The 13,566-nt window shown below is 40.3% G+C and overlaps 1 protein-coding gene across 1 annotated transcript in view; it reads left to right on the top strand.

Moving 5' to 3' along the window:
* TRPM3 (transient receptor potential cation channel subfamily M member 3) overlaps window positions 1-13,566 on the top strand; it is a 285,325-nt gene that overhangs the window by 213,330 nt on the left and 58,429 nt on the right. Inside the window, exons 10-12 of the mRNA XM_040580618.1 lie at window positions 7,131-7,231; window positions 9,062-9,196; window positions 11,854-11,904. Coding sequence (XP_040436552.1) covers window positions 7,131-7,231; window positions 9,062-9,196; window positions 11,854-11,904 — 287 coding nt within the window. The remainder of the gene's footprint in view (window positions 1-7,130; window positions 7,232-9,061; window positions 9,197-11,853; window positions 11,905-13,566) is intronic.

Raw genomic sequence — 13,566 nt, 5'->3', positions numbered from 1 at the left:
TTAAACAGCCATCTGAGAAACATTAGGCAATGGACTTTCAAAGGTGAGTGGAGAGTTATGCTTCATGAGGCTCTTCGGTTGTTTTCATACAATTGGACCCACACACCTGAATAAAAGGGTGCATAATGCCATGTGGCAGATCTGAATTTGAGTCATAACAAAAAAATGTAATGGATTTATTGCGTATTCAGAAAGTAATGGCAGTTGGTTTTGCATGTTCCAGGGCTCAGTTTTCTTCTCAGCTTCTTCCTGTGCAGGCTCACAAAAGCTGTATGAAAAGAAAAGGGAGAAGGCCTGAGTAACTTTCACCTAACCAAGCAAAATAGTATTTTACATTTTACACAATTATTAATCCCATTCCAAAAATGTTGCTTCAAACATTTAAAATGAAAGTCTGAACAGGAGGAGTAAACAAGCACTGGCCACTTCAAAAGAATGATTGCAAGCTGGTAGCTACCAGCCCAGGAAATTAGCTGGAATTATTTTGCTCCAGTAGCTTTTGTTTCTTTAGGCTTCTGTAATATTGCTTTCTCCACTTCTGCTCATTTCAGTCAAGATAGCAGTTGTTTGTCCTGCAGGTAACACGACTATTTTGCTGCTACCCTGAGGTAACAAGTTTTAGCCATCTGAATAATTAAATCTCAAGGCCTTTTGGACATCTTCACACAGAGACAATATAAATGAAGGTGAAGAAATGAAAAAGAAATTAATTCAAAACAAGGAACAATAATTGCATCCATCACCAAATTCCTCTTTTATATCCTTAGGAAATGTTTTAACTGCAGATTTCATTTTTATCTTAAATATAACTGGATTCATCATTATCCTGAGTGTAAAGTGTATTCTCTTCACGTTTGTTCTTAAGGCAATCACTGAAACTACTGCTTCTGATTTCTATTAGTCAGATACAGATTGTCTTAAAGTTGTGACTCCACTTTCTCTACGTATATTTTCAAGGTCTGAATCCCAACACAGATCCCTGGAGTCTTTTGCCACCTTGAAAGCTGCCTCTTGGAAGCTGAAGAAAATAAATTGTAGGTCTGGGAGGGAATGTTTTCTGTTTGAAAAGCTATTTTGCAGTATTTACATGAGCAACTCTACTATGGTGCAGTCTGGGCATATGGTTAGTCCACTCCGATGTGGAATATCCATTTTGCAAGTGCCTAATTTATCCTGTCATCTCCTTAGTAAAATAAAATTACCTTCCCTCTTCATAATAGTAGTGCAAGACATCACAGTGAATTTATGTTAGCTCAGAAGGTGCCTGGATCTATGTAAGTTATTTTGACACCTCCTCTCATGCTTGCCTGACGATCTTGATTTGGTAATCTGCTGGTGGCAGCAGCATTTCTGTCTGGCACAAGAGCCAGAGGAACTAAAACTTACACCTCATCTTCCGTGCTCCTCCACACTTTCTGATTATGAAGGTATTCAGTGAAGACTGGGTTTATCAGATGCCTCTTGTTAAGCTTGTTAATCTTGTTAAAAGAGCTTTTTGATCACAGGGAATTAAAGTACATAGAACTTTTTAATCAGTGTGTGCAAAGATGAGATATCTTGTCTCAGGCAAGTCAGTTGTCCTTATCCATACCATGTCTTTGTACAGCAGTTCTGGTCCACCCTGAAAGAAATACTGCCTGCCTACATATACACCCCATCAGACTGATGCATAGTTGAGTTTTTCATCAGATCAAGAAATCTAAGGTAGCAATGCTGAACCATTTGTCTGTTGATTTACTAGTAAGCAGATTTGAAGACTGGGTCTGAATTATCTTGAAATTTGTAAGTTTAGATTCAGGAATTAATGTCTTTCACCTCTTCAGTACTGTGTGAAAAGGGGGCAGAGAAAAGTATGAAACTGGTAAGTGATGTATTGGTTACTTTTTCTCAGTCTTACTGGTGAGGATTTTGCAGTTCTTGCTAGCCAGTATTCAAGGTGCATACCTGCTAACTACCAATCCCACCCTGGTGTGAGTGATTTGTTCAGGGAGTAGGAGGAGGACAAGGATTAGGAAACACAAAGTATTGCTTCCTGCTTGCTGCATAAAATTTGTGATGAGCTGGTCTCTTTTAAACCCACATCAGGCACACTGCTAATGCAGGAACATTCCTGGACAGAATATTCCACAAGCCCCAAACCCTGCACTTACTATAAAAGATTATGTCCTTGTTTGTTTTCATGAGTCACTTGTTTAATTTTGTCAGCAGATCTATCTTTCTTGGAAGTGATCACCAATAAACTAGGGAATGGCATCCAAACTGGTTATCAATTTACATTGCATGGATGTCATAACAGCATATGGCTTGTGAATTCCTTTTTTTTTTTTAGAGAGAGAGGCATGCAAATGTGGGAAGTAAGTTTCCAATTGCATGAATTTGTAACAAGTGAATTTATTGATACAGCTTTACTGTTTATGCTCTCTTAACTTGAACAGTTGGAACTCGAACAGTAATGGATTTTGTCCTTTTGCAGCTGCTAATTGAGCAGAAGGCATATGACAGGGAAGTTAAAGACAGCATATGGAGATGTTCTGAAATATAATTGTTTTGAAGTGGCATCAAAGATCCTAGTTCACGAAGCTGTTGCAGCGTGTGGAGCATACTAACAGCACCAGCCATGTTTCAGCTGGTGCTCCAGAAGCCTTCCCAGTGCAATTGTTAACACTGGGAAAGCGGTACCCTGTGGTATATGCATATTGTGATACTACTGCCAAGTAACCTTCTGAAGTAAGCCATGTTAGGCTAATGCAGATCTTATGTCTGTGCATACTTTCCAGCCTGTGAATAACTCATGATTCATGCTTACTGAACAGCCATCATGTAGTTATCAGATGGTCCTGGAGGACAGTGTGACGGTCTGCCAACCATAAAATAACTGACACAGGAGGATTTCAGAGTTGGGCCAGATATCTGGTTACTGCCCTTATAGTTGTTGTTGCTATCAGCTTTGTTATTGTCAATTGATTTGCTAAGTGCCAGGAAGACGCTTGTAGCAAATGCAGTGGAAACACAGCCTTTTCACCAAAGAGCTACTGAAACAGAAGGTGACGTAAGACCTGCTGACATGCAGAGCAGAAACTTAAATTCAGTTGCTATTTTCCCTGATCTAATTCTTTCCTTTAAATGATGATTCAAAGAGGATACTAACAAGCTTAGAAGTGCTGCAGAAATGAGGCTCCAACAACCATTTCTGTCTAGTTAGATCAGTTTTGTGTCATTTCAGCTTTCCAGATTCCCAAGCACTGAGTCTCATAGACTATGGCAGGAGAATCCTTTAGAGGTCTGCATTGATGACAGTAAAGCGTAGTCAGTATATAAAAACTGGCAGTCTATTTCTTCAGTAATCTGGTGTGTACACTGACTCACCTAGGATAAAGTTTATGGTCCCAGGCTTTATTATCAAGAAATACTGGATTTTTGGTCCAAGATCTTGGTTTTTACCAGAAGAATCTATGCAAGATATCCAAGCAGACTAAAGAGCATAAAGTCATCTGTCCTAGATCTCCTTCTTGTTCATTCAACTTTGAACCATCCTTGCATTGTCTATATCCAGCAACATCTATACTGAAATAAAACACTGCCAAATCAATGCACCCTAAATGCAACTTTTCTTCTAGAAGCAGATGAAGGGAAGAAGAGTCCCACTGCAGACATTAGTCATGTTATCTTAAAACATTCTTTTGAAGAATGTATTTTATGCTCAACCAGGCACCAGGATACTGAGTAAATAATACAGAGACATTAGTCATATTGCCTAAAACACTATTTAAAGCAGTAAATAGACTATGGTAATTAAAATAATACAACACAATAATCGGAGAATCCACAAGACAGGATGAAACAAAAATGTATGGAAAGGAAGTGCTGATGTCTCACCATTGCCAGTGTTAAGGGGCTAAGAAGTGGTGCCAGTGTGATCCCTGTATTAGGTTAATGAGGTTGGCTTTGTTTTCTGTGACAGTGCACAAGCAAGACAAGTCTCCAGAAAGGTCACTTTTGGGATTCTTCTTACTGACTCAAATCCATGCTCTGTGGCACCAAATGCAATTAAGAAAATTATTGAAAGGAGACGGTATCTTAAGAAAGCCCACCTCAAATTTGTTCTAGGGAGTTTTTCTTCTATCGGTGGAAATATTTTTACCTCAGTGCTGGATAGAATTCCACCTGAAATAGTCTGAATACTTTCTTTTTCATTTGAGTCAAAAGTCATTAGTCCATCCTGGAATAAAATCTATTAAACAGCATCCGCACTCATATGCTGCTCTGTACAAACTTTTATAACTTTCATTCTTCTCCTTTTGCATAGTGCCAGTGTAACCCACATTCACCAGATAACTACATAGGGAAGACAGGAAAGAGGAGAGGGTGCAAGGGCTTTACAGCAATAAATCTGTCTCTGGGAGCAGCCATCCCACCATGTGCGTCAAAGCCCCAGCATGCAGATACCTACTGCCCAGTCTATGCCCTAGATGATGGACTGGTGTGGACCTGAAGTACAAAAACCACTTGAGAAACCATACATTTCCTTCAACTGCCAAATGTCTGCAGTGCTCTGAGAGACAGTTAAGTGAACTGTTACGGTAACAAGCCCTGAGAAGAGTATCATCTCAGGGTCTCACATGCACCCACAAGAAAACTTGTCCAGTGCTGGCAGCTTTAAACACCATGGAGGGAGGTGGGAAGGACAGAGGCTGGACCATGGCTTGCTTTCCCTCTGTTCAGTATTTGCAGCAATAAGCATGCTCAAAGAAAACAGTTCTGATGGACTGCTGGGCTTGGGTTTCTTTCTGGAGATGCAGTCATTACCTCATGCCCCATGCCTGATGCTCTTTCATTTTAATCAGATGCACAAGAAGGCCCTGTCCTCATCCAGAAGCTGGGTCCTCCCTAAAGTACAAAAAGGCCCAGGAATGCTACGTCACTTGACACAAACTAGGGAAGGTTCCCTGCTAGGGGTCAGAAGGTGTTTGCCTGGAGCATCTATGATTTGGAGTGAGTTTTGGCTACAGTGGGGGCAGCATAGCCCACTTCTTTCACAAAGTCCCATCTGATGCACGTTTGATCCAAAATGGTTTCTAATCAGGCTACACCCCTGGCTACCCGTACTGTAGGCTGCATTCGGTTTAGGAAAATCAGGAAGTAGAGCTCCCACATCACGTGTTCAAAATGGTGCCAGGCTGGGAGATCACCATCACTGCTCCTGGTCTTCAGAGTTCACCCATTTGCCTCCTCTGCTGCTCACCAGAGAGCTTGCCTGAGCACCTGCTGAAGCTCTTGCTTCTCCTGCAGGGACACAGATAGAAAGGAGGAGATCTAATGACATTTTGAGAAGATTTCTTGTTTGCTTCAGAAAGAGGGAGAACTTTATTTGTTCTCTGTACTTAATTTACATTATCATACCCACTGTGGGTAATTTTTGTTTTGTTTTGTTTTCATAAATAAAACTGTAGACATGTTTGCCCTTCCCAAAAGTAAATATTTTCTGTTCGTGAACATTGCGTGTTGCTTGTGTAAGAAACTCAGAAAGGTTCAGATGTCATTGGCGTCCCCTATGAGGTCTCTTGTGAGAACTTTGGTCTGTCGTAGTACACAGCAAAAAGCTGTGTCTTACACATAGGGGTGTTCCTGTTACTACTTAATCACAGAAGGGTCTTTTACTGTTTCCACTGTTTTTTCTTCTTTTCTTCACTTCTTTCTTTTGTTCTGTTCCTGCATCACCTACCTTTTTATTAGAGCTCATTTTTGTAATAAAATGGAAGTGATCCAGATGATCTACAGTCCGCCATCACCCAAATAATTGCTGTAGGTACTGCCAAGTATTTGGCGAAGTTTCATGGCAGTGAACTAACAGCGGAGTTGACAGTTATGAAATTAAACCATGGTCTAAGCTTCCTGAAAGTCTGCTGAACTGATCCTTCACAGAGAGTTGCCGCAGCCAGCATGTTATGCTTTATGTTTTCTGTGCCTCCGATTTCAGAGTCCACATTCAGCTGGAACAGTGCACCGTTTTGAATAGTGCTGAAACAGGGACAGAAATACTTTGAAGTAATGAAAAGCTCTTGTTTGTCATCACTCCATGGTATCAGTATAAGAATTAATAAAGACAAGAAAACAGTGGAGGTATGAGGCCTTCACAAAATGAGCCTTCATACATTCACCTAATCACTGCAAGCAGCTATGTAGTTAAAAGTCGAAAGGCCCTTTATTTATTTGGTTGATCAGTTCTTTCAGGCCAGTTCTCCCTGTGACACTGAAGCACAAATACTGTTTTATTCTTACAAATCAGTTAATAACTATGAAATCCTTAGTGAAATATTGAAAAAGCACAGCAGGGCAGAAATGTCCCACAGTGTCCATTAAAGCTACAGGGGAAAACATGCCATGCCTTCCAAAAAACAAACAGCTCCAGACCCATCTTGTCATCTGGTAATTTCTTATTTAATTCAGATATATTATACCATGACACCAGCTTTAAAGCATGCATTCTTACATGAATATTGCACGTGTGAGGGGAAGTTCGTCCCACCAAGATCCCTCAGTAAAAACTGAGAGGAGAGATTCCTATGCTTGTACAGGATCCCCACCTTATCAGGTGGGAATGCACAAAAGATGCACATAAAATGCACAACTATTGAAATCAGTGTGGTCTGTGTGAGCTGAACCTGTCCATAATTGCTAGATGCGTGTGGGTGTGTATGTGCGCACTCATGTGCGTGTGTGTGTGTGTGTGTGTGCCTGCGCGTGTGTATTCATGCAGCTGGATCAGCATCTCCCTTGGCATCTGCTCTTGCTTGCATCCACGAGATGGGACCAGTTCACTCCACCATGAGTTGGATTCTGCCAATATTGCATGTACCAGCTGTATTTTTCAAGGAGGATGTGAGGAAGAAATGTTTATGAGCTGATCTGAGAACCACAGATTCAGATTTAAGAACCGGTATTTTATTATGTATTTGTTTGTAGTGGAAGGTGTGGTTTTGTTTAAATATGAGATCAGATGTGGAAATGACATGGAAATCTGTGAGATTTTTGACAAAGAGGAATTACCATGGTGGTCTGTTGACTGAGTTTAAAATGTTTTGTTTCTTTTTTCTCCTTCTCTCCTCCCTTCACCCCGTCTGTATACACAGGAGCTAACGCATCTGCTCCCGACCAGCTGAGCCTAGCATTAGCCTGGAACAGAGTAGACATCGCTCGCAGTCAGATCTTTATTTATGGGCAACAGTGGCCGGTACAGTATATATACAGCATCTTCTACTGAAAACACTTCAAACCCTACACAACATTAAATCCGTTCTGTTGGCAGCGGTGGTTTTAAAGCAGTGTAAAATGTACCGAGTCGCGCTCCCAGCCAAACACAAGTTCCCGTTCACAGCTGCTGAAGGCAGGCACGGTTCCGTTAGTACGTTCGCGTGTCCGAGGAAAGGGTGACATCTAGCGATGCTTTAACACTGAGAGACCACACCCTTGAAAAAGGAGCAACACGTTTATGCTGTCAAGCAATGGTTCTGCAAGCTGAGAACAAGTGTCTGTTTACAGCCATGTTGCAACGTTAGGCTATAAATTAAAGGCAGAGCTTCCTTTTGCTCTTCAAGCAATATGCTTTTATATACAAGTACTGAATTTGTTGATGGGTGGACATCAAAAATATGCTGAACAAATGTTGGAGGTCATCAAGTGGACCACAAGAGCTGATCAGCAATGTTACCACATAAGTGCTGTGGCTCCAGACCTGAGCTGGCGTTAATTTTGTGCCCAGTGCTGCTCTGCCTGCATCAGTTTGCCTGCTTCACATCTGCCCCATCCTATGCTCCAGCTGCCAGCTGTGGGGACAGGCTCTCTGGCCAGCACCGTTCCCCTGGGGACACCATGGGCAGAGCTTCCCTGCAGGAGTGGGAGGGTTGTAAATAGAGGGGTTATTTATGTAGAATATATAATATTCTATATAGAGAGAATATAGAATGCGATGTGGGGCAGAGGAGGAGTAGCCAAGTCCCAACTTGTGCTGCAGTTTTTACAGTGGTGGAAGTCACCCAGGAAAAAACAGAAGGACTCTGTCTCTATCTGTAGCTCCTTAAAGCCCATTTTGTCTTCATTCAGAAGGTTTAATTGGATCACAATATTCATTACTGTGATATTTATTTTGTGACCATCATGAAAATTTCTTATGCTATCATTACATGAGCACTTACAACTCCCCACAGAAAAACTGTAACAAAAGCAAAAGCTTCTGTTTAAATATCCTTGCTTTAACTGTACTTTCTGGTAAAGCTAGTTTGGAATATCCTTGCCTTTTCATGTATGGAGTGAACAGGACTATTTATCCTGTCTTCAATATTGGCCATAAGTATGTACCAAAATACGGGAGGGATTTTAATGGTACTAAACTGTCCTTACCGTTATTACTCCATCACCACGTTATAGCAAAAATTTGCTGAAATGCTGCAAGCTGCAATCATTTTGCAAGCTAAAAGCTGGAAGTATGAGATAATTTCTCATCCTTCTAACTCCTCACCAACCCGATAGAGACAGAAAAGGAGAGGTTTTGCATAAGAAGACCTCTTGCATTTGGCCCTTCAAAGAAATGCTAATTGTCTTCAAGCTTCAAAGCTATTTCTGCTTCCTGGGTGTCAAAGTTTCCCTGAGTTTCCACACCATGAACAGACGAAAAAGCTGGTAAAGACAGACTGAAATCGAGTGTGTGTGCATACAACAAATATACCCAATGTAAATAAAGTGTTCGTCAGGAAAGCAAGAGATAAAGATAATAATGAGATGGTGAATAGCATGAAAGTGTGGTCACAAGTTTCTTGGGTTCCAGTCCCTTGATCTTAATCTGGATTTCCTAGAGTATGTTGATTTTAACACTCTGACACTCATTTTTTAAATGCTGCCCTGACTCAGAGCAATATAGACTAAAATTGTGATTAATCCCACTTTAAGCTTAGCAGAGCAAACCTCAGAATTTTTTCAGGATTCCCTGCTTGTTCCAGGGTGACGGGACCAGCTGGATACAGCCTGCAATAGCAGGAATGGTCTGTATTAATTGCATGCTTTGCAGGTGGGCTCCCTTGAGCAAGCAATGCTGGATGCACTGGTGTTGGACAGAGTGGATTTTGTGAAATTACTCATAGAAAATGGAGTAAGCATGCATCGTTTTCTCACCATCTCCCGGCTAGAAGAATTGTACAATACGGTAGGGCCAACCTAAGGCAAATTTTATATCTCTATATTTATTGTTCTAGCTCCCACTCATGTTACAACACATGATGATGCACAAGGCAGCCAACACCTGCTGCAGAAATCTTCCACGTTAGACATCCACATGGTGTCTTAGCTTTCTCTGTCATATAATGGAACATGCTGTGTCTTGCCCACCTACCTAATCTGCTGTACGGATTTTCTAAAATGTGGATTAAGCCCCTCACAGTACCAGCTGATTTCTGGTCATTGTAATTCCAATATGATAGACTGAGATATAGGCAGATGGCACTGGCTGGAAGACAGTAACTGGCAAGTTCGGATCTGTAGGACGGTAATACATGACTCCTGACAGTATAAGCCCTTATGGTTTGGGGAAAAATGATGCAACTGTTAAACTTAGCCACTAGAAAGCAAATAGAAGGAAACTTCTTGGCATAATATTCTGAATTTAAAGATCAAATCTGATGATTTCAGCAGGTCTATTAGAGTGAAGGACTTCCCCATGTGCTCATGGAATGTTCCAAAAATTATAGTTGGGGTTTTTAAAAACCTGTATGCAAGTTTTCTATCTTTGCCCTTAAAATGAACATAAAACTGCACAGGTTCAAATTGCTTCTGCATTCTCAACTGCAAAAAAAATTCCAGCATCCACATCACATCCTTATTGCCTATGGAGAGAAACCAGTAAGTTCAAATTGCTAACTGGTATGGAAAAAATCTATTACTAAATTGTTTAGTTCTTAGGGCTGCTGGTTCTGTCTGCTGGAGAGAGGCTGTGATACAGTGCATAGCCCTTTTCAAAAAGTTTTTTCTGCCAGTACTCTTCAAAGCTCTGCCATCATAAGCTGCCACTCTGGGCTGTTATCCAGAGATGTTTCACACTGATGGTGACCAGAAGTCAGTCTTTTGAATATCAAATATGAAAAGAATTTATTGTATTTGTGCAAAATATAGAGGAACAGGTATGTGTGCCACCCTTGAGACAGATTCCCATCTGATCTTTGATCAGCTTAAACTTTGCCTATCAATTAGTGCTTGTGTATTAAAAATAGAAAGCCTAGGAGCTTTCTTGCTACAGAGATAAGCACTGTAGTTCTTGTATCAAAGCAAATTTTTACAGGGAAAGAGTCTGAGGAAAGTCTTCAGTTCTACAGCTAAAAGAAGGCCTTTTTGAACATATTTGTTGTGAGCTATAGAAATCACCGTAAATTATTCATGCAAGAATTCCAAAAGATCCAGACTGTGAAATGCCTAAACTACCATTTATGATATATGACCTAATGAATGCACCTACGATAGCCTTAGCACCAAGAAAATTACAAGGCCAGTTAAAAAATACCAAATTTCAACATGAGCCTGAGAGTGACCTGGGAACCTACAAACCAGCGAATCTGACTTCTGCCATGGCAAATTTGTAAAAATGCAATAAATAATAAAATTAATAGACAAGGGGATCAATTTTACGTCAAAAAAAAAATTCAGCTGGCATCTGTAGTGGAATGTTAAGCCTTAGAAATCTTTTACAATTTCTGAAGTCAACATGCAGGAGAATAAGGATGTTGCAGTTTGTCCACCTGTTTCTGCAAAACCTGTTTGACAATATTTGAAAACCTCTGAGATTATTAAAGAAATTTAGCTGTCATGACATAGAAGACAAGGGGCACCTGTGCTTTAAAAACTGCTTGAAGGATAGAAAACAGAGACTAGGAATACGTGGTCTGTTCTCACCACAAAAGGACATTATGACCCAGGTCATGCAAGACCTTGTTCTGGGACCACTGCTGTTCAGCCTGTTTAGAGATGACTTGAAAAATAGTAACTACTGAAGGGACAACGTTTGCTGGTGATTTAGCATTACTCAGAGTAGGCAAATCTGAAGCAGCATATGAAGAATCACAGGGAAGTCTCATCATGTTCAGTGATACGGTTACATAAAATCAAGTGTTGGCAAGTGCAGAGCCATGTGTATATGGAAACACTGACTCTGCATGTATGCAGTGGTCTCATCTAGCACCAGTTATAGGCAAGGAGACCTTCAATAAAAGTTTCTTAGAATATCAGCAGTAGTCAAAAACACAACAGAAGAGAAAGTACTTCTCCGTGTAACATATGCTTGAAACTGGGGAGTCTGCTGCACGATGTTTTGCATGTCAGGTAGGCAAAAGAACATAAAACAAATTCACAGACTGTGCATGCTGTTAGTGGCTTTCAGACAAGACAGCCTAAATGCAATGTCAGGCACAGGGGCTCACAGAGCCATCAAGAGGGAAAGTGGAGATCCTGACTGCAGGAAGGCTGAGACTTAAGCAGCTGTTTTTCCTTCCAGTCTCTCCTAGAGGCTGTGCATGTTGTGCTGGGCCTCTGCTTTGCCTAAGCCAGTAACCTAATCTAGTATACAGGACCATAGTTTTCATCCAGTATCGCAGTTCTTGTGGTTTTCTTACTGAAGTGTTTTGTACAAAAGAGAAGTCAGGTGAAATAATATTCTTGTAGTTGGTTTTATTTTAATTAGTAACGCTGTACAGTTAAAGTGCTCTCAGTTGCCTGATTTTTAAGCTACTAAGGTGAGAAAGCTATTTCAGCATTTACATTTTGCAGGTCTTTGGACAATGCAAAACTATCTTATTCTTTCTCATTTATCCTTTGCAGAGACATGGACCATCCAACACTCTATATCATCTAGTCAGGGACGTCAAAAAGGTAAGAGTCCAATAGACGGTAGGTTGGAAATAATGCTTTTTGTAGCTAGATACAGCCTCTGTTCTGCATGAGCTTTCAGTCAGAGCCTTCTCCTTCCCCTGCCATTACAGAATGTCCTGTTTGTATGTACTGAATATGAACTTTTTGCATACAAAGCACAATTAGCAAGTTACCTGGCTTGCTTTCTCTGTGGTTTTAGATGCTTGGGTAATAGCGCTTCTGCTAGCATAACTGTAGGCTTTTACATACCATGTGGATTTATGCTGTTATCTGTATTTTTCCATACCCGCAACTATTGTCAAAGCTATTTTCCATGTTGTTAGTTTACTTCTGAGCCTGTAAAATAGCCCTTATCCTTGTGCTGGATCCTAGTTTGTTGAAATAGTTCCTCATTCTTTGTTGTGTGTTATATTGTAGCCATCTTCCTCAGCAGAAAAAGTAGTGCACCTTTCGCCTGCCCCTTTATCAAGTTAATTTCAAGCATCTTGAATTATACAGAGCCATTAGGAGGGAGGACAGAAACACAGAAAGGTGTAGTGACAGGGAGGAGATACCCAATACCTTTAGCAATGTGTTCAGGATTAGAAGCGTTACAGCAGCAGCAATGAATGAAAATCCCTTAGCCTCTAAATATATGGATCAAATAAGGAGATTGAGTCTGCAACTGACCTCATCAGCTTGAATATTGTCTCAAAGCATGTGCAGATTACAACCTTGCACATTACATAAGTCGGACCTCAAGGGTAGCTTACTTGAGAAAGAAGATTCCTGTATATGGCTCTAGATAGAAGATTGAAAAGAGAGCACACATTGAGCAGAACCAAAGGCAACCCAGGAGAGGAGAGTGGCAATGTGGCATATATCATCTTTCTGTTAAATAATGCTACAGAATAATCATTATTTATGTTTAGTGAGGTTCTGGTGGGTTTCTTGGGTTAGTGTGTTACATGGCACCGTCATTGTTCCATTATATATAGTATATTAAGTGACCATCAGAAAGTGTGAAATGACTACACAAGAAACTGAAACTGTTCTTATGCACAAATCCCCTTGGATGGAGCAAAGTAAAGCTAGAATGCATTTAGACTGGATACATATGCCTGTAAGAGTTAGAAACAAGCATCATCTGTCTTCTTACTTTAAAATATATTCCTTTCCAAACTTCTTCTCTCCCCCATCATAACCTTCCCAAGTTCTCCTCTGAAGGCATAGAAATTTGTGTGTTGAGTGACTAAATAATACCTTTTTCTGAGTCCATAACAAAAGACTATTTTTAAAGGAGCTCTTGAAAAACGTGGATCAAAATAGGCAAATATGAGCAGTACACAGGTATATGTTGATATACATTGGCATATATATTTATATACATACTGATATGTGTTGATAGACATTGGCATTAAATAGACTTACAGTAAATTTAATGACATTATTTGTTCCATGGTGATTGCTAAATTTTAGGTTATGGTCATTAATTCATCTTCCTTTCCTCTGTCCATATCTAAAGTCTCCAGTAATTCCCACTACATGGAGTCGATGTGTATTCTTATTAGTGTAATTAAAGGCTTTAAAAACAAACAGCCTGGTGTAGCTCTCTAGCATCTTTGTCAGAAAATTGCACCTATGGGGCTATATTTCTGATTTTTTCAGTAATGAGAAGCAACT

Source organism: Falco naumanni, chromosome Z, assembly GCF_017639655.2.
Source record: "Falco naumanni isolate bFalNau1 chromosome Z, bFalNau1.pat, whole genome shotgun sequence".
Taxonomy (NCBI): Eukaryota; Metazoa; Chordata; class Aves; order Falconiformes; family Falconidae; genus Falco; species Falco naumanni.
The sequence above is the reverse complement of the archived record's forward strand: the minus strand, read 5'-3'. Positions and strand labels throughout refer to the sequence as shown.